Below are 25421 nucleotides of genomic sequence, written 5' to 3'. Positions count from 1 at the left end.
GAGATAAACCCACGCACATATGGACACCTTATCTTTGATAAAGGTGGCAGGAATGTACCGTGGAGAAAGGACAGCCTCTTCAATAAATGGTGCTGGGAAAACTGGAAAGGTACATGTAAAAGTATGAGATTAGATCACTCCCTAACACCATACACAAAAATAAGCTCAAAATGGATTAAAGACCTAAATGTAAGGCCAGAAACTATCAAACTCTTAGAGGAAAACATAGGTAGAACACTCTATGACATAAATCACAGCAAGATCCTTTTTGACCCACCTCCTAGAGTAATGGAAATAAAAACAAAAATAAACAAATGGGAGCTAATGAAACTTCAAAGCTTTTGCACAGCAAAGGAAACCATAAACAAGACAAAAAGACAACCCTCAAAATGGGAGAAAATATTTGCAAATGAAGCAACTGACAAAGGATTAATCTCCAAAATTTACAAGCAGCTCATGCAGCTCAATAACAAAAAAACAAACAACCCAATCCAAAAATGGGCAGAAGACCTAAATAGACATTTCTCCAAAGAAGATATACAGACTGCCAACAAACACATGAAAGAATGCTCAACATCATTAATCATTAGAGAAATGCAAATCAAAACTACAATGAGATATCATCTCATACCAGTCAGAATGGCCATCATCAAAAAATCTAGAAACAATAAATGCTGGAGAGGGTGTGGAGAAAAGGGAACACTCTTGCACTGCTGGTGGGAATGTGAATTGGTTCAGCCACTATGGAGAACAGTATGGAGGTTCCTTAAAAAACTACAAATAGAACTACCATATGACCCAGCAATCCCACTACTGGGCATATACCCTGAGAAAACCAAAATTCAAAAAGAGTCATGTACCAAAATGTTCATTGCAGCTGTATTTACAATAGCCCGGAGATGGAAACAACCTAAGCGTCCATCATTGGATGAATGGATAAAGATGTGGCACATATATACAATGGAATATTACTCAGCCATAAAAAGAAACGAAATTGAGCTATTTGTAATGAGGTGGATAGACCTAGAGTCTGTCATACAGAGTGAAGTTAAGTCAGAAAGAAAAAGACAAATACCGTATGCTAACACATATATATGGAATTTAAGAAAAAAAAATGTCATGAAGAACCTAGGGGTAAGACAGGAATAAAGACGCAGACCTACTGGAGAACGGACTTGAGGATATGGGGAGGGGGAAGGGTGAGCTGTGACAGGACGAGAGAGAGTCATGGACATATACACACTAACAAACGTAAGGTAGATAGCTAGTGGGAAGCAGCCGCATGGCACAGGGATATTGGCTGGGTGCTTTGTGACAGCCTGGAGGGGTGGGATAGGGAGGGAGACGCAAGAGGGAAGACATATGGGAACATATGTATATGTATAACTGATTCACTTTGTTATAAAGCAGAAACTAACACACCATTGTAAAGCAATTATACCCCAATAAAGATGTTAAAAAAAAAATTATGTCCATGTTAGGAAGGGAGTAAAAAATCAGTGTTGTTCCCCACCCTGCCCCCCCACCGAGGTGAAAATAAGGCATCCCAGCTGGGTCCAGGGAAGGCTAAAAGGATTTCAGAGTGTGAGAGCTCTTAAAGGCTATATTGTTGTTTTTACTAAATTGCTCTGCACCAGATAGGTACACATGCAGCTAGAATTTTTTAACCTGTGTCTAACATGATTGGTGAAGTTAAATGCAGGCTGTCTGCAATCTTGTATGTGTTGACTAGTGATTAAGCTCATGTAATTGCTGTTTAGTATGTGTCAGCAATTCTTGACAATTGATAAACTTTTTTTTGGTATGTCATGCAAAAAAATACTAGAAATAGTATTTCTCTTCCAATAGAAGTTTATCTTTTGGTTTCAACTAAATTCAGGCCAATTGACACAGGCTAAGCCACAGAGAAAGCACTTTACATCCTACATTTTTTTTTCTATTCCTATGATAGATTGGTTTATTGATTATTTATCTATGTTGACAACAATATTAAAGAATTTCTTCATAACAGTTCAGAGTATAATCAACTACTAAAATATGAGTTGCAGATAATAAAGCCCATTTTATTTAGCACATGGAGGGTGCTACAAGGGCAGGGAGCAGGGGTGTGCTCCTGGCCCAGCAAGGATGGCCTGCAACAGTTCTCCACTCCTCCCAGACTCTCCAAAGCCCACCGCACTGCTCCTGGGAGTAGGGACAGCAGCTCAAGCCTGGGGACGCAGCTTATGAGTTTGGAGGTGCCTCGGCCTGCACCCTTCAGAGACCTTCTCTGTCGCTAACACGCCAGGACCTGGAGCTGCCAGCCTGGGGGGTCCTCTTGTTGTGGAGCAAGGGCTTATGTGGACTATGAGGACTGTTGCCTAGCTTTTTTAGTAGAGCAGGGGGACAGGAAAGGGAGAGTGACACAGTAACCTGTACACATACGTACACAACACGTGTATAAAGCTGAACTTTTTAACAATAGGCTTTTAGATGCAGATAACCGTTCCCATTCCATAATGGGAAAACCATTCCTGGTCCATAATGTAAAGGTGCAGAAGGAGGTGAAAGCCCAACACTAACAGCATGTGTTTGAATCAAAGTAAGGGTTTATTTGCAGGGTGCCAAGCAAGAGAGTGGGAAACAAGTCTCAGATCCACTCCAATTTGGACTTGATTGAGGGACTTTTTTAAAGGGGAAGAACAAAGAGGCTGGGATTAATCATCTACTTGTGCCATTTCTTTTTTATTAATATGTGATTTTTTTAAATTGAGGGATAGTTGATATACAGTATTATATAAGTTTCAGGTGTACAACATAGTGATTCATAATTTTATAGGTTATATTCCATTTATAGTTATTGTAAAATATTGACTATATTCCTTGTGCTGTACAATTTATCTTTGTAGCTTATTTACTTTGTACATAGTAGTTTGTTGCTTTTAACTGCCTACCCCTATCTTGCCCCTTCCCTCTTCCCTCTCCCCACTGGTAACCACTAGGTTACTCTATGTGACATTTCTTTTTTTTTCTTTTTTTGTAATTGAAATATAGTTGATTTACAATATTGTGTTAGTTTCAGGTGTACAGCACAGTGATTCAGTTTTATGTATGTATTTTTTCAGATTATTTTCCATTATAGGTTATTGCAAGATATTGAATATAGTTCCCTGTGCTATACAGTAAATCTTTGTTGCTTATCTATTTTGTGTACAGTAGTTTGTATCTCTTAATCCCATACTGTATGTGACTTTTTTTTTTTTTTTTTTAATTTTTGGCTCTGTTAGGTCTTCATTGCTGTGCACGGGCTTTCTCTAGTTGCAGTGAGCAGGGGGCTACTCTTCCTTGCGGTGTGCGGGCTTCTCATTGCGGTGGCTTCTCTTGTTGCAGAGCACGGGCTCTAGGCGCGCAGGCTTCAGTAGTTGTGGCACACGGGCTCAGTAGTTGTGGCTCGCGGGCTCTAGAGCACAGGTTGTGGCACACGGGCTTAGCTGCTCCATGGCATGTGGGATTTTCCCTGACCATGGCTCAAACCCGTGTCCCCTGCATTGGCAGGTGGATTCTTAACCACTGTGCCACCATGGAAGTCCTATGTGACATTTCTTTATCATAGTTTAAGGAGTCAGGATGTCTTTGTTTTATGATTCTCAGGCCAGGTGGTCCATGGTTCAGGGGTCTGTTAGCTCGTCTTGTGCTGGAGAAACAACTTGAGTTTGTATGTTGATGATATCTACAGCAGCAATTTTGGTAGATTAATGATGTTAACAATAGTAATCTTAGCCATCTGACTCTAGTTAATTAACGTTCAGTTAGCACAGGATTGGGGTAAGAGGTGACAAAGAAAGGAAATAAAATTTTAGATAGAATAACTGTAAACTCAGTAAGGGAACTCTGTTTTAGGGGGACTTGGTTTTACTCTGTAGGACTATGGTGAGGATAGCACCACACTTCTGAAGCCCCGAGCCCCCATCACCTCTTGGACAGGCCCCTATCTGCAGAAGAGGCAGCCTCTGGTGTCAGGAGGAGCTGCTGGTATAGCACTGGCCCAGGCGCTCCTCTCCTTCTCTGACCCATCTTGCAGGCGCTAAGTCCCTGCAAGGGCGGGCGGCAGAGGCCCCTGGCTAGGCTCAGGCAGATTCCATCCTACATTTATAATGTATTTGTAGCTCTGTAGTTAATAAATACAGCACTTTGAGTTTAATGAGATATTGTATATGGTGGTCTCTAACACGGTGCCTGGTAAGCCAGAACCCGTTTGAAACAGATACCTACTAAAACTCACTTAAGTAAAAAAGGTGTGCTTATTTTGAGGATTCCGGTATTTCATGCCACAGTCAGGTGTCAGGGTCACTGTTCGTGGTTGTGTGGGCTAGGGTCTGCATAGCTTTTAGTAGGAGTACAGCAAGGCCTTAGCAACAAACTGGAACTAGAAACTAAATCACTGTCAGCCTCTCTCTCTTTGCAGACAAAATGAGTTCTGTAGATGTTAATTTTTCCTTAATCATAGCTTATCTTTTGGAATAGGGGAGTACCCAGATTTTGGTGGGCTTAAAAACATCTAATTGGCTTTTTATGAGAAAGGAAAAGTTATTACATGATGGTTAGAATTGACTGAAGGTCTCCCATCCATAATCTATTCCTGTATTTGTTATCAGACATTTTCATCCTGCTTTTCTTTTTTTAATAAAGATTTCATGATCAGCAATCCAAAGGAAAATATAATATTGTTCCATGTTCACTTTTTCTTCACTATGCTTTTATTTGTCCATAAGAAATACAATTTTTTCTCTCTCTGCTATTCCTTTTTTCAGCCCCTTCCTTTTCCTTTCATTTGATATGTCTTTAGTCTACAACATAGAGGAAACCTTCTAGCAGGATGAAAACATAATTTTGTGAAAAGGTAGATATTTACCACCATTGGTATGATTTCTGTTCTTTGGAAGTAAAGACCATGCTTGAGCCCATTCTTCTCCCAGTGGGTTTGAACTGGCTGCTGTTCTCTTACTGAATGTCGACATCAGTCACCGCCTTTGTCTTTTCTAATGGGAGAGTTTTTAAAGTCATATGATCATAAAATTAGCTTCTCAGTCTTGATCCTGTAAAAGTAAATTAAGGTTTGAACGATATAAGATAGTTTAAATATTCTAATGCCCTGAATTGATGTTTGTTTCATAATATGTTTGCCTTGTTTCCTCAGCTGTATATTGAGTTCATTCACAGCAGATTGGCTTTTAAATTTCCTTTTGTATCCTGTTTTGACTAGTAGTGCTGAGTCTTACTAATAAGTATAATAATAGATGCTGAAACTTTTCATAGCTCTGCATCTGAGAAAGACATTGTTGAAGACGTCATATTTCACCTCTAAATATTTCAGTATGAATCTTCTAAAAATAGAGCATTTTACATAACTACAATAACCATTATCACACATAAGAAAATTAATAATTCCTTAATTTCACCAAAGTTTCAGTCTATATTAAAATGCTCCCAGTGTCCCATAAATGTTTTTGTAGATTTTTTTTCCCTGAACTAGGATCTTACCAAGATTCAGACATTACATTCGGTTGTTCCAGCTCTTTAGTCTTTCTTTGTCTCTCTCTCTCTCTGTTTTTTTTTAATCTAAATGTTTCTCTCTCCTTTTGGGTGATTTTTCAAATCTGCTCATTCCTTCTACATTTTAACTGGCTTCTTTTTAGGCAGGAGTAGTGTGGAGGGGTAAAGAAAAACTTCGCTTTGACTGAGTGCTAAATAATTTAATATGTAAACAAATGGATAGGTGAATTTAAGAGCTAATTGCAGAAGCAGTACTTACATAAATCCTACATTTAAAGTGAAAGCTATGTTATTGAAAGAAAAACCTCCAAGAAAAGCAAAAGGCTATACAAGACAGAAAATGTAAAGATGTCCAGGTTCTCAATAAATCATATTTATATAGTCACAATATTATAAACATGACTGACTTTCAGTCAACCTTGATAGCTTAAAAATAGTTTAAAAATTAATATAATAGTTATCAACTTTCATGGTAGAGTTTAGAAGGTAGAAGGTATAAAGGGGAGAAGTGAAGGGAAAGATAGAAGTCCTAGTATCAAGAGAGATATTGTCTGTAGTTGATGAAATAAGAACTATAGGGGTATAAGTATATTAATTAAAGTTATAAAGAGGTTATGCAGAGGAACTAAAAATAATGATGTAACTCTACTGTAATTTGGGGGCAGGAGAATGGACTATCATCCTTATCTATTATAATAGGAAGTCAACACGTTGTCCAAAATTTGATATCTTAAGAAATGATGATGTTAATTTCTACAACTAATATCTGTCCTTAGGCTAATACCACACTGTCTTAATTACGCTAACATTATATAGTAAGCCTTGAAATTAGGTAGTATAAGTCCTTCAGCCTTGTTCTATTTAAGGATGGCTTTGATTGTTCTAGGTCTTTTACCTTTCCAAAGTCCTGCAAAGATTTTTACTGGGATTACTTTGAATCTGTAGATAAATTTGGGAGGAATCGGCATCTTAACAATAATGAGTTTTCCAATCCATGAACATGGTGTCATTCTTCATTTATTTAGGTCTTCTTTAATTTCCCTTTGCAGAAGTTTTCAGCATACAGGTTTTGTACATCTTCAATTAAATTTAATCCTAAAAGAAGATGTGGTGTATATATATATATACACACACACACACGCACACACACAATGGAATACTACTTATCCATAAAAAGAGAAAAACGATGAAATCTTGCCATTTGTGACAACATGGATGGAGGGCATTGTGCTAAATGAAGTAAGTCAGAGAAAGACAAGACCTTATGATTTTACTCATATTGTGGAATATAAACAAATAAAAACAAAATAAATGAACAAACCAAACAAAACCAAACATGTTGATAATAGAGAACAAAGTAGTGGTTGCCAGAGAGGAAGGGGCCGGGAGGAGAGGTGGTGGTGAAATGGGTAAGGGGATTAGTTGTGTGGTGATAGATGGAAACTAAATTTTTGGTGATGAGTACACACTGTAGTGTATACAGAAGCAGAAATGTAGTGTACACGTGAAACATATAATGTTATAAACCAGTGTTACCTCAATAAAAGATAAATTTTAAAAATTTAATCCTAAGTATTTTTATGCTATTACAAATTAATTTGCTTTCTTTATTTTCTAATTATTTGTTGGTAATATATAGAAACATATTTGCCTTTTGTATATTGACCTTGTAGTCTGTGACCTAATTTCACTTATTAGTTCTAAAAGTTGTTTTGTAGATTTCTTGGGATTATCCATGTATAGGGTCATATTATATGCAAATAAAGACCGTTTTTCTTCTCCCTTTCCATTCTTTATGTCTTCCCTTTTTCTTACATCATGACCCTAACTATACCCCCCAGTATAATAATGAAGTGGTAAGAACAGAAATCCTTGCTTTGTTCCTTATCTTGGGTAGAGAACAGGTCTTTCACCCTTGAGTATTATGTTACTTATAGATTTTTGTAGATGCCTATAATCAGATTTAGGATGTTCCCTTGTAGTTCTGTTTTGTTGGGGGCTTTTATCATAAATGGATGTTGATTTTTTTTTGCGGCTATTAAAATATTTATATGGTTTTCTCCTTTCTTTTCTTAATATGGTGACTTATACTAGTTGACTCCTAGGTGCTTGAATCAACCTTGAATTCCTGGAATAAACTCCACTTGGTTATGATTATTATCCTTTTCATATATTATTGGGTTGAATTCCCTAAAATTTTGTTAAGAAATTTTGCATCCATATTTGAACATTAGAAAGATTAGTCTGTAGTTCTGCTTTCTTGTCTGGGTTTGGGAATTAGGGTTACATTGGCCTTAACACATGATTTAGGAAGCATACCCTCCTTCTCTATTTCTAAAAGATTCCAAGTAAGATTGTTATTTCAACAATTCATAATGAAGCAGTCTAGACCTGGAGGGATTTTTTTTGTGCAAAGGTTTATGAATTTGATGTTTTTAATTGATATAGGGGTGTTCAAATTTTCTATTTTTTTAGTCAGTTTTTCTCATTCGTTATCTTTCAAGGAAATTTTTCCACTTCATCTGGGTTGTCAAATGTATTGACATAAAGTTGTGCATAATGTTGCCTATTCTCTTAATGTCTCTAGATTCTGTAGTGATATTCCCCTCTTATTTTGATTTTGGTAGTACACATTTTTCTTTATCAGTTTATCCTAGAGGCTTATCAGTTTTATTGACTATTTCATTGAATCAGCTTTCATGATTTGTTGTTTTAGTTTCTATTACATTGATTTCTGTTCTTCTTTCCTTCTACTTTGGGGTTTCTAGTTTTTTAAGGAATGAACTGAGATCACTAACTTTAGAATTTTTTTCCTGATATAAGTATTTAAAGCTATAAATTTCCTCTAAACACTGTTTTAGTTGCATCCCACAAGTTTTGATAGATTGTATTTTCATCATCATTCCACTCAGAATATTTTTTTTAATATAAATTTATTGTTTTATGGCTGTGTTGGGTCTTGGTTGCTGCACGCGGGCTTTCTCTAGTTGTGGCGAGCAGGGGCTACTCTTCATTGCAGTGCAGGGGCTTCTCATTGTGGTGGCTTCTCTTGTTGCAGAGCACAGGCTCTAGGCGCACAGGCTTCAGTAGTTGTAGCACACGGGCTCAGCAGTTGTGGCTCGCAAGCTCAGTAGTTGTGGCACATGGCCTTAGTTGCTCCACAGCATGTGGAATCTTCCCGGACCAGGGCTCAAACCTGTGTCCCCTGCATTGGGAGGTGGATTCTCAACCACCACGCCACCAGGGAAGTCCCAAGAATATTTTTTAATTTCCCTTCTGATTTCTTCTTTGACCATGAATTTCTTAAAGTGTGTTATTTTACTTTTCAAATGTTTGGGGTTTTTCTAGTTTTCTTACTGTTAATTGATTGCTAATTTAATTCCATTCAAAGAACGTATCTTGGATTTCAGTCTTTTTAAATGTATCAACGCTGGTTTTATGACCATAGCACATCCTGGTGGACTTACCATGTGTACCTGAAAAGAATGTGTATTCTGGCATTGTTAGGTATAGTGTTCTATAAATGTCATTTAAGTCAAGGTTGATCACGTTCAGATCGTCTATGTCTTCGTCTGTTTTTTTCTAGTTATATTGGTTGCTGAGAGAAGGATGGAGAAATAGGTATACCTCTAATAGCAGGTCTGGTAAAGTATTAATTGCAAAGGGACATGCATTCAAGTCAAGAAGAATTTGTTAACTATATTTTATAACCTACCACAGGATTCATTTTAATTATTCTTTGTGCTTTTGTATATTTTTTAAATTTTCTGTAATAAAACCTTAAAAACCAAATCATCTTTGGTAATGGTGTCAGAGTTTAGGGAGTGCATGCCACATGCTATACCAGATGTAGGAAAAATATTTAGGATTTCTATTTGTTTATGTTCACCTTATCATTTAAAAGGTTCGATGGCACAAATGTGCAGTCTGAGCATATCTTAATTTATATTGTCACAATAAAAGATTTCCTCCCTCCTTTATTAGTCTGTAATAATCATCACCATGGTATAAAAGTCAGCGTCAACTGTAGTGCTCTCGATGTGTTGTGTTTTCTCACTCCACTACTGTGAACCCATTGAATCTGTTTTCATTTTTTTATCTTTATCAAAGGTTGAATTAATAAAGGGGAATTTACAAAGTGTCGGACTTACACTTCGTCTTGTCCAGTCAACTGACGGGTATGCTGGGCACGTCATAATTGAGACCGTGGCCCCAAACTCGCCTGCTGCAATTGCTGATCTTCAGCGGGGAGATCGACTGATTGCTATTGGAGGTAATTATGCTGATGTGCAGTATACCTGACATTTACAAAGAAAACCAGAGAACAGATGTGGGGGTTTTTCCTCTCTTCTTTATTTCTTTTTTTTTTATTTTATTTTTTTTTATTTTTGGCTGTGTTGGGTCTCCATGGCTGCGTGCAGGCTTTCTCTAGTTGCAGCGAGCGGGGTCTACTCTTCATTGCGGTGCGTGGTCTTCTCATTGCAGTGGCTTCTCTTGTTGTAGAGCATGGGCTCTAGGCACGCGGGCTCAGTAGTTGTGGCTTGTGGGCTCTAGAGCACAGGTTCAGTAGTTGTGGCACATGGGCTTAGTTGCTCCACGGCATGTGAGATCTTCCCAGGCCAGGGCTCGAACCTGGGCATGTCCCCTGCAATGGCAGGTGGATTCTTAACCACTGCGCCACCAGGGAAGTCCCTCTTCCTTCTTTATTTCTATAAGCATGTTACTTTTACAATGGAAAGAAAGTAATAACTATACTATAAATAAAAATGTGAAGGAAGCCTTAAAAAATTTGAAACACATCATTTTAGTTCTAATTATAAATCTTTAAAATATTTCATCTTTAGACCATTTTCCTCCTACTTCTATTTTTTTTTTTATTGAATGTGAAAGAAAGGGCAGGTCAACAGTTATCTTTCTGTGTGGCCACCACCATTACTACTCTGAGCCTAAAACTGACAATGTTAGCACTACTGCCCCCATCACTCAGGACTAGATAATTAACAGGAGAGAGATTCCTTGTCTAAAAGGGCATACCTGAACTGTCCTGTGGCCCCATATTGGTTGCCCCTTATTGTTCCTGACTGGGCAGCCATTTGTTAATAGATTGTCATTCAGAGTGCAGCCCAAATCACTGTCACTGGCAGAAAAATGTGTCACCTGCATGCCTTCCTATCAGTTGGATTGATAACAACAAAAACTCTCTATTGTTAGGCAGATTATTTGCTTGCATGTTTATAAATAAGCAGTAAAGACTCACTGTGGACATCAGTGGGGGAAAAGTCCAAACCTTTTCAGACCTTTGTAGTACGTGACCCGCCCATTCTAGGCTTGTCAAGAGATTTCTTGAGCCCATGGTTGGTTACAATTGAGCTTTTAAAGGCAACATGGAATATTCTATCACAGCTAAAACAATAAATAACAAGGTAAATTAGTTCCTAAATTAAGGAGCAGTTGTCTTTGGTTATATGTTGAAGAAACTCTACCTTTAATTCATATCCATCATGACAATAAAATAATGAAAATTATTTAATTGCATACCTGGAAGCCCCACTAAGTCAATATTTCACATGGAAATCCCTCTGATTATGTCATAAACAGTGCTTTTCAAACTCTCTTGTGTATTCCAATCACCCAGGCATGGTGTTAAAATGTGGATTCTGATTCAGTAGACCTGGGGTGGAGCTCCAGGTTCTGTATTTCTAACAGGCTCCCAGATGATGATACTGGTTCATAGACACTTAGGATAATAAGGCTATAAAATAAACCTTATCTGTTACGTAGTTATTTAACATAAACATAACAGTTATCCCTCAGCTAAAAATCATAATTCAGTATGAATTTTTTATATGTATACATATACCGTTTGGTTTTACCTACAGCATAAAATTGTTTTCTTTTTTACGTCCTTTTATGAAAGGTTTTTGTTTTCAATTATACAAGTAGTAAATATCTGTTATCAAAAATAAATAAATAAATCCAAGCAATATAAATACAGGCAGGGTGAAAAAGCAAAAGTCATCTCTTTGTGTCTAACATTTGTAAAAATAATGATATTCATTGAGATAAGGGGAGGGTATGATACACATTCTTTTTTTTATAGCTATACTTTATTTGTATGGGTATACAACATTTTAAAAACATTTAGTGGGCTTCCCTGGTGGTGCAGTGGTTGAGAAGTCCGCCTGCCGATGCAGGGGACACGGGTTCGTGCCCCGGTCCGGGAAGATCCCACATGCCGTGGAGCGGCTGGGCCCGTGAGCCATGGCCGCTGAGCCTGTGCATCCGGAGCCCGTGCTGTGCAACGGGAGAGGCCACAACAGTGAGAGGCCCGCGTACCACAAAAAAAAAAAAAAAACATTTAGTAACGGGATTGGTGATAATTGAAATAAGATTGGCAAATGTTTGTTATATTTAAGCTCAATGATGGAGTTCATTTTACTATTTCCTCTGCTTTTGAGTATATTTGAAATATTCCAAAAGAAAAATAATCCATATTTGGCTGAACAGTACCAAGAGGCAGATGTTAAGTCACAAAGAATGAGTTTAGATTGAGCTGAAGTTTTTTGCCTACCTCAGATCATTAGATGGACTTAATTTTTATTTATGTCAAACTACAGTTTTGCTGGTTCATAGTGTGGTTAAAGGGAAGCAGAAGAAATTAAGGCTGGATGAATCATGAAGTCATACGAGAAAGCTCTGAATTTCAGTATGAGTTTGTAGGCTAAAGGTTTTTGAGCCAGTGTTTTAGGAAAACTGGGGAGCAATATATGTTTGGTGATTAAAATAGGGAAGATCTAAGTGAGGGATCATAGTAAAAAGCTGTTTATTACTATAGTGGAAGCCAGTGGTCAGGAGGATCTGAAAGGAGGAGGAATGAAAATGGACTGGAACTCTAACAGGATTGACAGCAGACTGAATCTATCTAGGGAGTCAGCCATCTCCATGATTCAGATCGGGTTAACTGGGAGGGTGGCAAATTGATTCACATAGTAGTGAGAATAGGAAGATGAGAAGGTCAAAGAGAGATTTTAACTTCACTGAATTTGTAGTATCAACGAAACATCCAGGTGCTGATATCCAGAAGTAGCTGGGAATGTACGACTAGAGTGAAGAAGAGGGGACGCCAACCAAAGAAAAAGTTGATAGTTGAAACTACTGAAATGGGTGTAATCTAGGGAGAAAACAAAAAGGCAGAGAAACTAATGAAAAAAACATGGGAACATTTGCATACAAGGGACAGATATAGGTGGGGGAAAAAAGAAAGCAGAGATGATCAGAGCCAAATTAGTACAGTGTTGTGAAAACCAAGGAAAACAAGGTTTTAAAGGAGAAGAAGGAAGGGAATTAAGATTTTAGCAAGGATAATTGATAGAGCAGAGTCCTGAAGGGGATAGGGAGTAGGATCCAAAGTACAAGGGATACTTTCTCCTCTAAGATGGCTTAATCCTGAAAATGACTGGCAGGGAGGAGAGGTGGCTTCTTACTGATCTTCAGTATATAAGGTGATGTCATCTACAGAATAAAAGAGAGTAGGAAGGGTGGGTTTCAGGGGAATAAGAAAGGTTTGAAGCTGGTGTTTGGAGACTTAGTTGTTTAGAGACCAATCAAAAGAATGCTAAAGCAGCACTGAAAGCCTTGCTGCAGACAGATGGTATAACTCGGGAGTTGTATCCAGGTGATAAGCTCAGGAGCAGGAAAGGGAGATAAGGGGCTAGCAAAGCTGGGGATCAGAAAGACAGGTAGATGGTAGAAGAGGAAAGGGCTGGGGCAAAAGAATAAAAAAGCTTGATGTGAACACCACTGAAGTCTTGAACTGAGGTTGGGGAGAAAAGCAAGTGGTATCAGGAGACCAGCTGGACCATGAGAGCAAAGGAGGAATGACTGGACATGGAAACTACCTCAAAACAGATTCAGTTAGCAGACAGGATTGTTAGAGGTGGAAATAGGAGATTGTGATCAGAGGTTAATTTCCAAGTAAAAGATCTTTGATGTGGAAAACTTCCAAGTGATGACCAGGTCTAAAGCATGGTCTTGCCTGGGCAGCCAAAGTAGGAGAATATAGAGGTTGAGGAACTCTGAAGTCAGGTTATTAGATGGGGCTGATTTACTTTGATTTATTTAGGATGGCCTTAAGACCTTTGGAAAGCAAAGACCCCTTCTAACCTTTCTGTAACGCCTACAGAAAGGGTTGGCTTAGGTAAGTACTGTTTTGGAGAGGGTAGGGAAAAAATAGAGCCTTTAAAAGATACACCTAGAATATCCCTAGAAGAATACATCAGAAGCTTTGATTGCCTCAGGAAAGGGACAATACGTCTGGGAGATAGAGGTGGAAGGGAGATTTTTCACTGTACATCTTTCTATACCTTTTGAATTTTGAACTAATTGATGTAGCACCTATTAGAAAATAAAATGAAAACTTAAGATATTGTTGATATAGATACAGATAGTAAACAACTTGTTTAACTTTAAAGCCTTCCTATTATGCCTTCCTTATTCTTTCTGGTCCTGAAAAAGACTAGTTTGATGGGTAGGGCTAATGAAAAGAATCTGTAAGAGTCCACTATTCATAATAGTATTGGGGTGGCCAAAAAGTTTGTTCAGTTTTAAGTGAAAATAAAAGACATTTTTCATTTTCACCAAGACTTTTATTGAACAGTGTATTCACTAACAGAACAAACTTTTTGGCCAACCCAATATTTTGCTAAGTTTATTTCAAGCATTGGTCTCTTAATTTGAATCATTCACCATACAACTTGTAATCCCTGATGCATTTTACAATTTCCCTTAATATAATCACAGTTTCCCATCATTTTAAGCCTGATTTAACCGTTAATAAAATCCTTTTCAATAGGTCTCACTCCGCTCACTTCAGTTCAAACTGAGGAATAATGTCTTTTAAACCTAGGAAGGAATGGTAAACAATTAGGAGTTAACAGCTTGACACCCTCCTCAGGATTTTCATGTCATCATTTGGTTTGAAAACGTAAACATTTCCAGGACATCAGAGCAGTCAGGGTTTAAGAATCAGTACACTGATGTATCCATAAACCCGTAAGATATTTTAGAGGTTTCACTGTTACTTTTCCATTAGTTAAGTAATCATGAATTAATGGCAATTACACTTAGTGAATTTAGGTAATTTTTACTGCAGTAATTTACATGTTTCCCTTTTAATATCTTAAAACAGGTGTGAAAATCACATCTACACTGCAAGTGTTGAAGCTTATCAAGCAGGCTGGTGACCGAGTCCTGGTATATTATGAAAGGCCTGTTGGCCAGAGTAACCAGGGTGCAGTGCTGCAAGATAACTTTGGACAGTTGGAAGACAACTTTCTGTCAGGCCCATGCCAACCAAACTATGAAGAGGAAACAAGTGGGTTGGCAGTAGATGCTGAAAACAGAGACCTGGATTCTGAATTTGAAGACTTAGCAAGTGATGTGAGAGCACAAACTGAGGTCAAGGATGAGGCACAGTCATTAAGTCACAGTCCCAAACGTACTCCAACAACACTTTCTGTTAAACCCCTTGGAACTATATCACCAGTTTTAAACCGTAAATTAGTTGTAGGAAGTTACCCACCACCCCCAAAACTTCCATCCAAAGAAGGAAATAAGCCCTTGGCCCTAAAATCTTCTGAGATAACAGAACCAGCACAAGTGTCAAAACCCACCCAAGGATCCACTTTCAAACCACCTGTGCCACCACGACCACAAGTCAAAGTTCCTTTACCTTCTGCTGATGCCCCAAATCAGGCAGAACCAGATATTCTCGTTGAAAAGCCAGAGAAGGTGCTGCCGCCGCCACCTGCTGCAGATAAACCTGCTGAAAAGCCAGCGAAAAACCTGGATCACGTCGAAGAAGCAGCTGCAGCTAAGCAGTTTCCAGCAAAGCAAGAAGTGGCAAAAGATTTGACTTCAGAAAGTTCCTGCCCTCCTACGGACAGTTCAGATGACCATCAAACGTGGGAGTCATCAGAAATTCTTTATCGTAATAAGCTCGGAAAATGGACAAGAACCAGAGCCAGCTGTCTCTTTGACATAGAAGCCTGCCACAGGTACTTAAACATCGCACTGTGGTGTAGGGATCCTTTCAAATTAGGGGGTCTCATCTGTTTGGGGCACGTCAGCTTAAAACTTGAAGAGGTGGCTTTAGGATGCTTAGCTACATCGAACATGGAATACCTTTCCAAATTCAGACTGGAAGCCCCATCACCTAAGGCCATGGTCACGAGAACCGCGCTACGTAATCTGAGTATGCAGAAGGGGTTCAATGACAAATTTTGTTTCGGTGATATTACTGTTCACTTCAAATATCTGAAAGAAGGAGAGCCAGACCACCATGTAGTTACTAACTTAGAGAAAGAAAAAGAACTCCATTTGGTCGAAGAGGTTTCTGCCCTTCCTAAAGAGGAGCACTTTGTTGGACAGATGGGTTTAACAGAAAATAAACATAGTTTCCAGGATACTCAGTTCCAGAACCCAACTTGGTGTGATTACTGTAAGAAAAAAGTTTGGACTAAAGCTGCTTCCCAGTGTATGTTCTGTGCTTATGTTTGCCATAAAAAATGTCAGGAAAAGTGTCTAGCCGAGACTCCTCTTTGTGGAGCAACTGATCAACGGCTAGACCGGGCCCTGAAAAATCTCAGGCTGGAAGGACAAGAAACCCTCTTAGGCCTGCCCCCTCGTGTTGATGCTGAAGCTGGGAAGTCAGTCAACAGAATGACAGGTTTGACAAGACATATTATCAATACGAGCTCTCGTTTGTTAAATCTGCGTCAAGTATCTAAAACTCGCCTTTCTGAGCCAGGGACTGATCTAGTAGAACCTTCACCAAAACACACACCCAACACATCAGACAACGAAGGCAGTGACACAGAGATCTGTGGCCCAAACAGCCCTTCTAAACGGGGCAACAACACAGGAATAAAATTAGTGAGAAAGGAGGGTGGTCTGGATGACAGCGTTTTCATTGCAGTTAAAGAAATTGGTCGTGATCTGTACAGGGGGTTGCCTACAGAGGAGAGGATCCAGAAACTAGAGTTCATGCTAGATAAACTGCAGAATGAAATTGATCAGGAGTTGGAACATAATAATTCCCTTGTTAGAGAAGAAAAAGAGACAACAGATACGAGGAAAAAATCACTTCTTTCTGCTGCTTTGGCTAAATCAGGTGAAAGACTGCAAGCTCTAACACTTCTTATGATCCACTACAGAGCAGGCATTGAAGATATTGAATCTTTAGAAAGTCTGTCCTTAGACCAGCACTCCAAAAAAATAAGCAAGTACACAGATGATACAGAAGAAGACCTTGATAGTGAAATAACCCAACTAATAGACTCTCAGCCATTCAGTAGCATATCAGATGACTTATTTGGCCCATCTGAGTCTGTGTAACAGTCTGTTTAAACTTTCTAGTGATTGAGGAAAAGTTGCATCTAAAGTACCACAGATACAACCACATTTAAACCCTCTTATTATGCACTTTGGCCTGCTTCTTCACAGTTATTTGCTTGTGTAAGAACTAGAGTGGAAGAGGTGGTTTTTCCAGCAAAAACATGATCAGCTCACTAAATTGGTTGTTTCAGATTGCATTTATAGCTATGCTTTTTGGGTTTATACTGGGAATTTATTTTTACTAATTTATTTTTAACTTTTTCTAATTATGTAAGCTGACTTTTCGTGTTTATGTAGGTGTGATGTCTCATTGTGGTTTTTTTCCCTTCCTCTTCCTAGTTTTTGAATTAGTGTTAAATAGGATACTGTCCAGATTCTTGAAATATTTTCATTTCCATCACAGTTATAACAACAGATTTGCTGCATGCCCAAATTGACAACAGCAATCATTGAGGGAACAGGTTTTGAATCATACTTTGTGTTATGAAGTTTGTCATATCTACTTGCTTGAGATTTTTGTTATTTTGGCGTTTGGGGGAGTGCTTTTTGTTTTGATTTTGCCAAATGTAACATGAAAGCCGCAGCTTTAGTTAGTTATGCTGATTTAGTAAAAAAAAAAAAAAGTTTTACATATATTGCTTGTTTTTTATGCTTTTGTGAAATTTTCTTCTAAAGCTTATGTGCAGTTTAAGTATAGTGAGAATATAGTGATTAATTTGAAGAGCTTGCATTGAAAAACAAAATGCAACAGGGAATAAATACAGAATGCAGTTGGTCAAGAATTTTGAGAGGATGACCAGATTACTAAAACAAACAAAAAACAGTAACCAGCAGGATTTTGAAATATAATCTTTCAAAATGTTGACACTTGCCTTTCAAATGGAAGCACTAAACATTTATGATTATGTTTCATCTTCAGTTCTCCCATAGGAAATAAAGCATGTAGATATTTGAAGTTTCAGAGGACTGTTCTTAAAATGACCTTGTTGATATCTGGTTTGGCTGTTTTGTTTTAGAAAAATAGTCATGCATGAGAATGCTGTAAGGGAGAGGAATCATGCAAAATAGATTTGTTGCTTTGTCTGACATCCTACAGGCTTATCCTATGTATCATCCTACAGGCTGATCATTCTGAATGCTTCTGTAGTTCAGACTGTCTTATTAAAAAAAAAAATTACACAGCATCGATACATAGGAATTGGAACCATTTCTCTTAAAATGAAGGTCTAGTCTGATACTCAGGCCACCGTGTGGATCCCAATAACACACAACTGAGGGAAAACATGTGAGCATGACCTCTGTTGGTATACCATAAAAGTTTTGGCCTTTTATATGTCTATAAAATAGATATGTACATGTTTTTCCCTTTTGTAGGTAACTACTATGATAATTGCTATATAGTGAAACTGACATGAATTTAAAACTAGATGGTGGCAGTTTTTATGGCTGGCAGGAAAAGGCATAGTATAATAGTAAGGATTCTAGCCCAGGTCTATAACCCAGGACTCCATACAAGAGTTTAAGTTCAAGCTCTTCTGTTGGCCATTAGTGAACTGTGTAACCATAGGCAAGCCACGAAACGGCTCCAGGCTGCAGGCTCCCCAGCTGTAAAGTAGGAATAAACAAAATTTATTCTACCTCACAGGACTGTTGTGAGGAAAACAACAGCATAACTGCAAAAGTTTTCTGAACAGTAACAAGTTATTGAAATAAAAGGGTTATATGGATGATTGATAAAAACATTTTTATGGGTAGGAAAGCCATTCCACTTTTAAAATCAATAGCCAGTTCTCATTCTTGCTATTTTATTATTAAGTAAAATATTAGGAAACTAAATACCTTTCTTGGCCAAGTTTATAACAAAAATATATCTGTGTATACCCATTTTTGTTTAAACATGCTTGCATTTTAACACTGCTGTAGAAGTCTTTATACACCAAATTCACTGAAAGCTAAAATGTTGTTCTGTAACAATAGCTTGAAACAATCTTCCCAATGTAATAACCAACTGTCATCTTATCATAAAAAATCACTTACCACTGACAACCTGGAAGGCAGAGTAAGTGGCTGGTGGTTTTGGATTATACCATGAAGTTTTAGTGACATCCAAGCATGCTGCTGAAACTGATGCATTTGAAAGAGCTGTAGAAATAATGCAAAACTTTGGTTTCATAAAAATCTACTCATGTTTTAAAAGTATTTAACTCTGTAGAACCACAATTATGGAAAGCTCAGTAATGCTGCTAATGATATTTGTAAAATATACCTGCAATGTAGTGCAATATTTTTCTATTTACTGGGAGAGGCAGTAGAGGCATCACAGTTGTAGTTTCGTGCAAGGGGGGCGGGCGGTGGGACACGCCAACAGCCTAAGGAATAGTAAGGTATAAGGCTTCAGTGAAAACAGTTGTATTATATCACATTCCTGATGTAATCTTTCTGCCATGCTATGTTATCAATAGCTAAAAAATAATATTAAATAAAAACTACCACAGAAAACAAGAATATCTTCATTTGATGTCATCTAAAAAAGGTGACTGCTGCATCTCTATGGAATTATTGCCTGGTATAATTGGGCCATGAAGATAAGTTTAATAACAAAGTCCGCTTTTGCTAAACAAAATTGGTATTCTGAAAATTGTCTGAAAGCATTAAATTTTGGTTTTACTATTTTTTTATGCTGTGAAAATCAGATTTATGGATTTGCCTCTGCTATCTAATAGTAATTGGACTAAAGTGTATTTGCTACATTGGTATTTAGATGAATTATTAGGTTAGACAGTCAAGCTGAGCAATATTTTAGCATTTAGAATCAATTCATATGCTACATTTCTTAGTATCAGACCTTACACTCTTCAGTATCAGAACTAGTTAAAATACTATGTGGCCATTTTGTGAATTTAAGAGGAGAAAACACATGCTAAAAATTTGAAGGTACTGTCAATTCTAAATTTAAGTATTTCTGAATTTTTTGAAAGGCAGTTTGAAGGTATTTGGCTCTTACTAATAGTAAGATAATAAAATCTCAAGTCCCCTAAAAGTGAATAAATTTAAAATCACTTTAATTTTAAAATGTATTGAGTTTATTTCTAAATTGAGACATAACAGCTTTCCTTTAAAAACAGGGTTGGGGGAGGTTCCCTTAAGCCTTTTTAAGCCATGGATCCATTTTAAGATCTGTTTAAAACCATGGATTCTCACCCCTGAAAGGTGCACACGTGCGCACCCTAAGTTTTATGGAACTTCCAGGGGCCGTGGACCTACTGTGTCAAGTGGCTGCATATCATAGTTATTTTCATCAGATATAGTTATTTGTTCGTAGCCATCAGGAAAACAATATAACTTTAGAGATGCAAGGATAACTTACTGGTTGGTTCCACACTGACACCATGTGGCTAGTTACATACTTCAAATTAAAACAAATTTTGCAAAGCCAAAAAGTATGGTTCAAACTAGTCTGGAGTAGATTTTACCTGATGCCTGCAAGCAAAGAAGAATAGTTTTTAATTGAATACCCACAGTTAAAACAGTACCTTCTCACATATTTTATTCCAATGATAATATCTGGTTAACAAAGGAATACAACAGGCACGGTAGTGTTCAGAAGATTTATTAAGTAAACTAGCTAAAACATGACGTACGTGGATACAGTTAGCAGTCAAAAGAATTGAATATTCATCACTACCTCATTAAGCTTTTTGTATCTGTTTTGCCAGGTACAAACATAAAAAACACCTCTGCTCAAAAAATAAATGTTCAGAGAGCTGTGTGTTCTTTGTTCTGATACACACATTAAAAAAAAAAAAAAAAAAAAAAAGCTTTTCTTTCCATAGTCTTGCCAATCCCAGAATACTGGTCATATAAAAGACCTTACAATTTTTTTCCCCTTCAGATACAACTGATACCTTTTGCTCTCAAAACAGTTCTGAAAAATATGTATCTTTTATATGATCTCTAGGGATCACCAGCAGACATGGCTGCCAGTCATTCTTGAAGAGACTGAAACCTTGCAGGCAAAAATAAAAGAGGGATAAGTTACATGGTATTGGGAGTGAGGAGAACCACAAACCCCGCCAGAGAATTGATTTGCAGCACATTTCTTTTTTAAGGCTCTCCCCTCCAGAAGTAGAGAACAGTCCTGCCTTTTTTACTTTAGCCACAGAAGTGCCTCCAGCAAAGCAGAGTCCTTGTGTAAGTCGCCCAACGCAAATACACGAGTAGGACGCTTGTTTGCTTCCAACACATGCACTTGAAGACCAGACTTCAGCTCAAAGCCCCACAAGAAAAGCTTCATAAAGAAAATGGGAAGTTATTAGCTACTTTCTTAGAGAATTATAAGGTTGAGGGGTCCTTCCAAGTTAACAGGAGCACAATTTTAGCTTAACAAAGAGCTGACATTAAGTAGTTTTTGTTTACGATTACAGAACTACAGAATGAACAAGTGTTATTTGAGACATTCCACACTATCTTCATATCTCATACAAAACTCGATGTAAACTAACAATGTTCACTAACACAGTACTTGCTGTCACATCGAAAAGGCACATCAATGTCATGCTTAGAAAAACTACATCACACACAGCACTAGGTGATACAGTATTACAGACATTCTTAGATGTTTGGGTTTTTTTCCTGCCTGTGAAAGGGGGTGTGCCCTGACCACCCTGTTATTTTTACCTGTTTTCCTAACACGATTCAAGACAATTTCATTCCTTCTTCATCTTCATGTAAAATTTGTTTTCACATTGATGTGAACAACGTTCAGAAGTCTAAAAAATAATAGTTTCAAACAACTCAAAATTAGTAGATCCCTAGAAAACACTTGGATGACTTCCAGCTCAAAGATAATTATAGTCTGATTTTTTCACATCACAGCAGCTATTAGCCTTTTAAATTTCTTTTCTAAAACCTGAGCTAGGTGTTGATATATCTCATCATGCTTAAACAACCCTGACAGTATAAGGTGTATCTATCCTCAATTTTCTGTCATCTGGTAAGACAAGTATATATCTGAAAGGGAAAGCTTCTAGTTGTTTATAACTATACTTTTGGGTGCTTTTCTCTGCTTTCAGAACATTTACTATTTTACCCTTATTGGCTTTTATGTTTGTTGCCAACCACATGACATGTAAACATATAATTTACAACCATCTGTTTCCAGGTAGGTGATTACATAGAAAACTAATGCCTGCTGAGATTCATGGATAAATCCGAAAGATGACTGGCTCAAGTTCTTGTCTTCTGCATCTGAGAAAACTAGCTTTTAACTCATGAATATATTGACAGTACAGTTGACCCTTGAACAACACGGTTTGAACTGCACGGGTCCACTTATATGCAGAATTTTTTCAATAAATACAGACTGCAGTACTACATGGTCTGTGGTTGATTGAATCCAGAGATGTGAAACCATGGATACGAAGGGCTGACTGTAAAGCTGTAGGCAGGTTTTCGACTGCATGGGTTGTCGGCACCCCCAAACCCTGTGTTGTTCAAGGTCAACTGTAATTACAAGTTCAGTAACTCAACATTCAGTGTCACTATATAATATATGCCGTCTTACTTGATTCTGTTTTTCAGACTTCCTTCTAGTTCCTCATTATTGGAAGTGTCTCGGAGATAATGCGTGCTTTAGACACTCATTACCAATATTCAGAAAATATATAAGACTTTTTTGCCCAGGTGTTCGTGAATGTAAGTTAAAAAATTATATTGGATTTGGATTCAAATATTTATAGATTTACACTATTTCGTCAAAATATATTGTATAATATTTAATAAAATCAAATACATAAAATAAAGTTTTCAACACTATTTATACAAACCCCTAGAAAAGCTGCTTTTTCTTTATAAGGCTGTTGGCAATCGATCATAACCATGGAAAAGAAAACCTTTGGTTGTTTTACTCTTTCACCAGGGATGAGTGGTATCACTAAGACAGTTCTGGATGAGTCATTTCACTGGAAACACTGTTTTATACAATTAGATACTTGGATGACTTCTGAGGGTCTCAGTCACTTTCAGATTCTTCATCCTCACCTATCGGATAAGACTGGATATTATTCTGAGTATACATTTTTGTTTTAATGGGGCAGTTGTGATCCATGAGGATAGCCTAAAAGAGAGCAAAGTGCAGATATATTAACTTACTGTTTCATAAAGAGAAGATAGTCTTACCCTGTTTCTAAGGATTAGTAGTTTGAAAACTACATATAGTACCACCCACTATCAACCAACCAGTAATTTGGTGCCACTGCCAGGTGCCTTCCCTAGAAGGCCTGGCGTTCTAAACTGAAAATTCCAGGCGATAGGAAACAGCAGCAGCAGTCTGCAGTATTCCCATTATACCTGCCAGGAGCCGTAAGTCGATTTGGAGGAAACTGTAAGCTATGAAGAAAGAGATATGCAGGTTAGGTTTAGGTTATACTTAGAATCTTTGAATTAGGGTGGGGGGATCCTGGAGGTCACCCAATGCACCTTCACAGTGGTAACACTTAATAAGGAGGTCCTCCCTCCCTAATGAGGCAAGCTCCCGTGTTAAAAACATCCCTGAAGCTAGACTAAAACCTGTCTCCATGTTTCTATTTGTGGATCAAGTTCTGATTCCAGCCGTCTTCACAGCCTGCCCTTACAATATTTTAAGACCACGGCCATGCCCCCTTAGATTTCCCTAGACTAAGCGTCACAGGGCCCTTATCTTTTTAAAAATGGCATTTCAGAAGGACCTCTCCCCAAATCCTGGCTGGCCTCCTTTTGCTCAAGTGTATTTTAAAAAATACATTCCTGGGCTTTCCTGGTGGCGCAGTGGTTGAGAGTCCGCCTGCCGATGCAGGGGACACGGGTTCGTGCCCCAGTCTGGGAAGAGCCCACATGCCGCGGAGCGGCTGGACCCGTGAGCCATGGCCGCTGAGCTTGTGCGTCCGGAGCCTGTGCTCCGCAACGGGAGAGGCCACAACAGTGAGAGGCCCGCATACCGCAAAAAAAAAAAAAAAAAAAAATACATTCCTCTCATGTACATAAAAATCTTGTGCACTCCCTTATTGTTACTGAAAACTTTCTTTAAGGTCTACTGATCCTCAACTGATAAACATCCTCAGTTGATGAGCACTGCAGTCATCATTCCTCATGAAAGTGTACAGACCAAGCACGTAGTCTGAGTGTACAGCTGGGGTTTATCATGCCAGGACTGTGCTAAGCATTTTCAATGCAATACCTCAACTTCACAATAACCCTATGTGGTAGCTTGATAACCCTCCGTGTAGGCGCAAAGGTTAAAGAACTTGACCAAGGGATGTACAGCTAAATGGGGCAGATACGAGCCCAGGCAGCCTATGCCAAAGTCTGCTCGGCGATGCCCCACAGGACAGCAGGAGTGTAGAGCACAACATCAGCGGCAACTGAAATGAATTCTCTCATCAAGAACGTCTTTCAGAGTTTTCCTCCACGTAAACTATTCCCTCCAGTGCCTTTCTGTGCAGTTTGAAAATCTAAATGGCAACATTTATCTGGATTAAAATTTATCTTCTGTTGGCCTATTGCAACCTATCTTGGCGCTTGTTAGCTACACCCAGTTCTTGTCCCACAGATTTGATAAGCTGCTATGTCTCCACTCAAGTGCTTAACCCATTTATCATTTCCCAAGAAATGCTAAAATGATCTGCTGTGTGGTATGTTAAGATAAGGACTTCCGGGGCTTCCCTGGTGGCCCAGTGGTTGGGAGTCCCCCTGCCGGTGCAGGGGACGCGGGTTCGTGCCCCAGTCCGAGAGGATCCCACATGCCGCGGAGCGGCTGGGCCCGTGAGCCATGGCCGCTGTGCCTGTGCGTCCGGAGCCTGTGCTCCGCAACGGGAGAGGCCGCAACGGTGAGAGGCCCGCGTACCGCAATAAATAAATAAATAAATAAATAAGGCCTTCCAGGACCCTCTGAGTTAGGCTGCCAGCTCAAATTGTCAGCTGCAAATTTAACTCTATTTTTTTGATTGTGCTTCTTGCCAAGTGAATTGATACATGGACTTCATAAAGAGCTCAATTTCTAAAAATAAGTAATTGAGGCAACAGACACTGTATACCAGGGCCATTCTCCCCACGTGGGTGTGTGCTTGTAACACAAAAGGTCTAGCCACCAAAGAGCTCGATGTCTTGCCTCTCTGGATTAGTGATCCTCAAAGAAATGTGCCCAAGAATCACTTGAGGGGGCAGGTTAAAAATGAAATCCCCCATCCCTACCCACACATGAGGGTGAGAAAACGCGCTGCGAGAAACACCGCCCGACTTACGTGGCATTTTCTAGGGCACAGTAGGGCCACATGGCTGACAGCAGCTTACTGGGCACCTACCAGGTGTGTGTGTCAGTGCCCTTAAGGTCCTCTACCAGCAACTTAGGTACCTCACTGCACACCAGTGACAGGTTCCATAGGGTTTGCAGGCGGAGTGCTCACTGTGCGTTAAGTGCTCAGGGAAAGAAATGTGGAAGCGATGGGGGTGGACTTGAAGCT

At 38.6% G+C, this 25421-nt stretch overlaps 2 protein-coding genes across 4 annotated transcripts in view; one reads left to right on the top strand and one right to left on the bottom strand.

The window, feature by feature from the left end:
* The window catches only part of PDZD8 (PDZ domain containing 8), a 93767-nt gene extending 74366 nt beyond the window's left edge, over positions 1–19401 (top strand). For both annotated transcript variants that reach the window (XM_089898211.1, XM_022568653.2), the window contains 2 exons: positions 9643–9805; positions 14720–19401. In XM_089898211.1, the coding sequence (XP_089754337.1) occupies positions 9643–9805; positions 14720–16926 (2370 nt within the window). In that variant the 3' untranslated portion in view covers positions 16927–19401. The remainder of the gene's footprint in view (positions 1–9642; positions 9806–14719) is intronic.
* A 1312-nt stretch (positions 19402–20713) lies between these two features.
* SLC18A2 (solute carrier family 18 member A2) overlaps positions 20714–25421 on the bottom strand; it is a 38316-nt gene continuing 33608 nt past the window's right edge. Inside the window, exons 15-16 of one of the 2 annotated variants that reach the window (XR_016388176.1) lie at positions 21604–23041; positions 20714–21214 (exon numbers count right to left, since the gene is read on the bottom strand). Coding sequence is in view for 1 of the 2 variants with exons in the window: in XM_089898212.1 (XP_089754338.1) it covers positions 22937–23041 (105 nt within the window). In the remaining variant the exon portion in view is untranslated. Of the gene's footprint in view, positions 23042–25421 lie in introns of both variants that reach the window. The other variant, XM_089898212.1, reaches the window with a different exon arrangement.

The sequence above is a fragment of the Delphinapterus leucas genome, chromosome 16 (genome assembly GCF_059928025.1).
Source record: "Delphinapterus leucas isolate spDelLeu-1000000601 "Yukka" chromosome 16, BTC_Dleu_Yukka2, whole genome shotgun sequence".
NCBI classification, from domain to species: Eukaryota; Metazoa; Chordata; class Mammalia; order Artiodactyla; family Monodontidae; genus Delphinapterus; species Delphinapterus leucas.
Note: the sequence above shows the minus strand (reverse complement) of the source record. Positions and strands in the feature narration are given on the sequence as shown.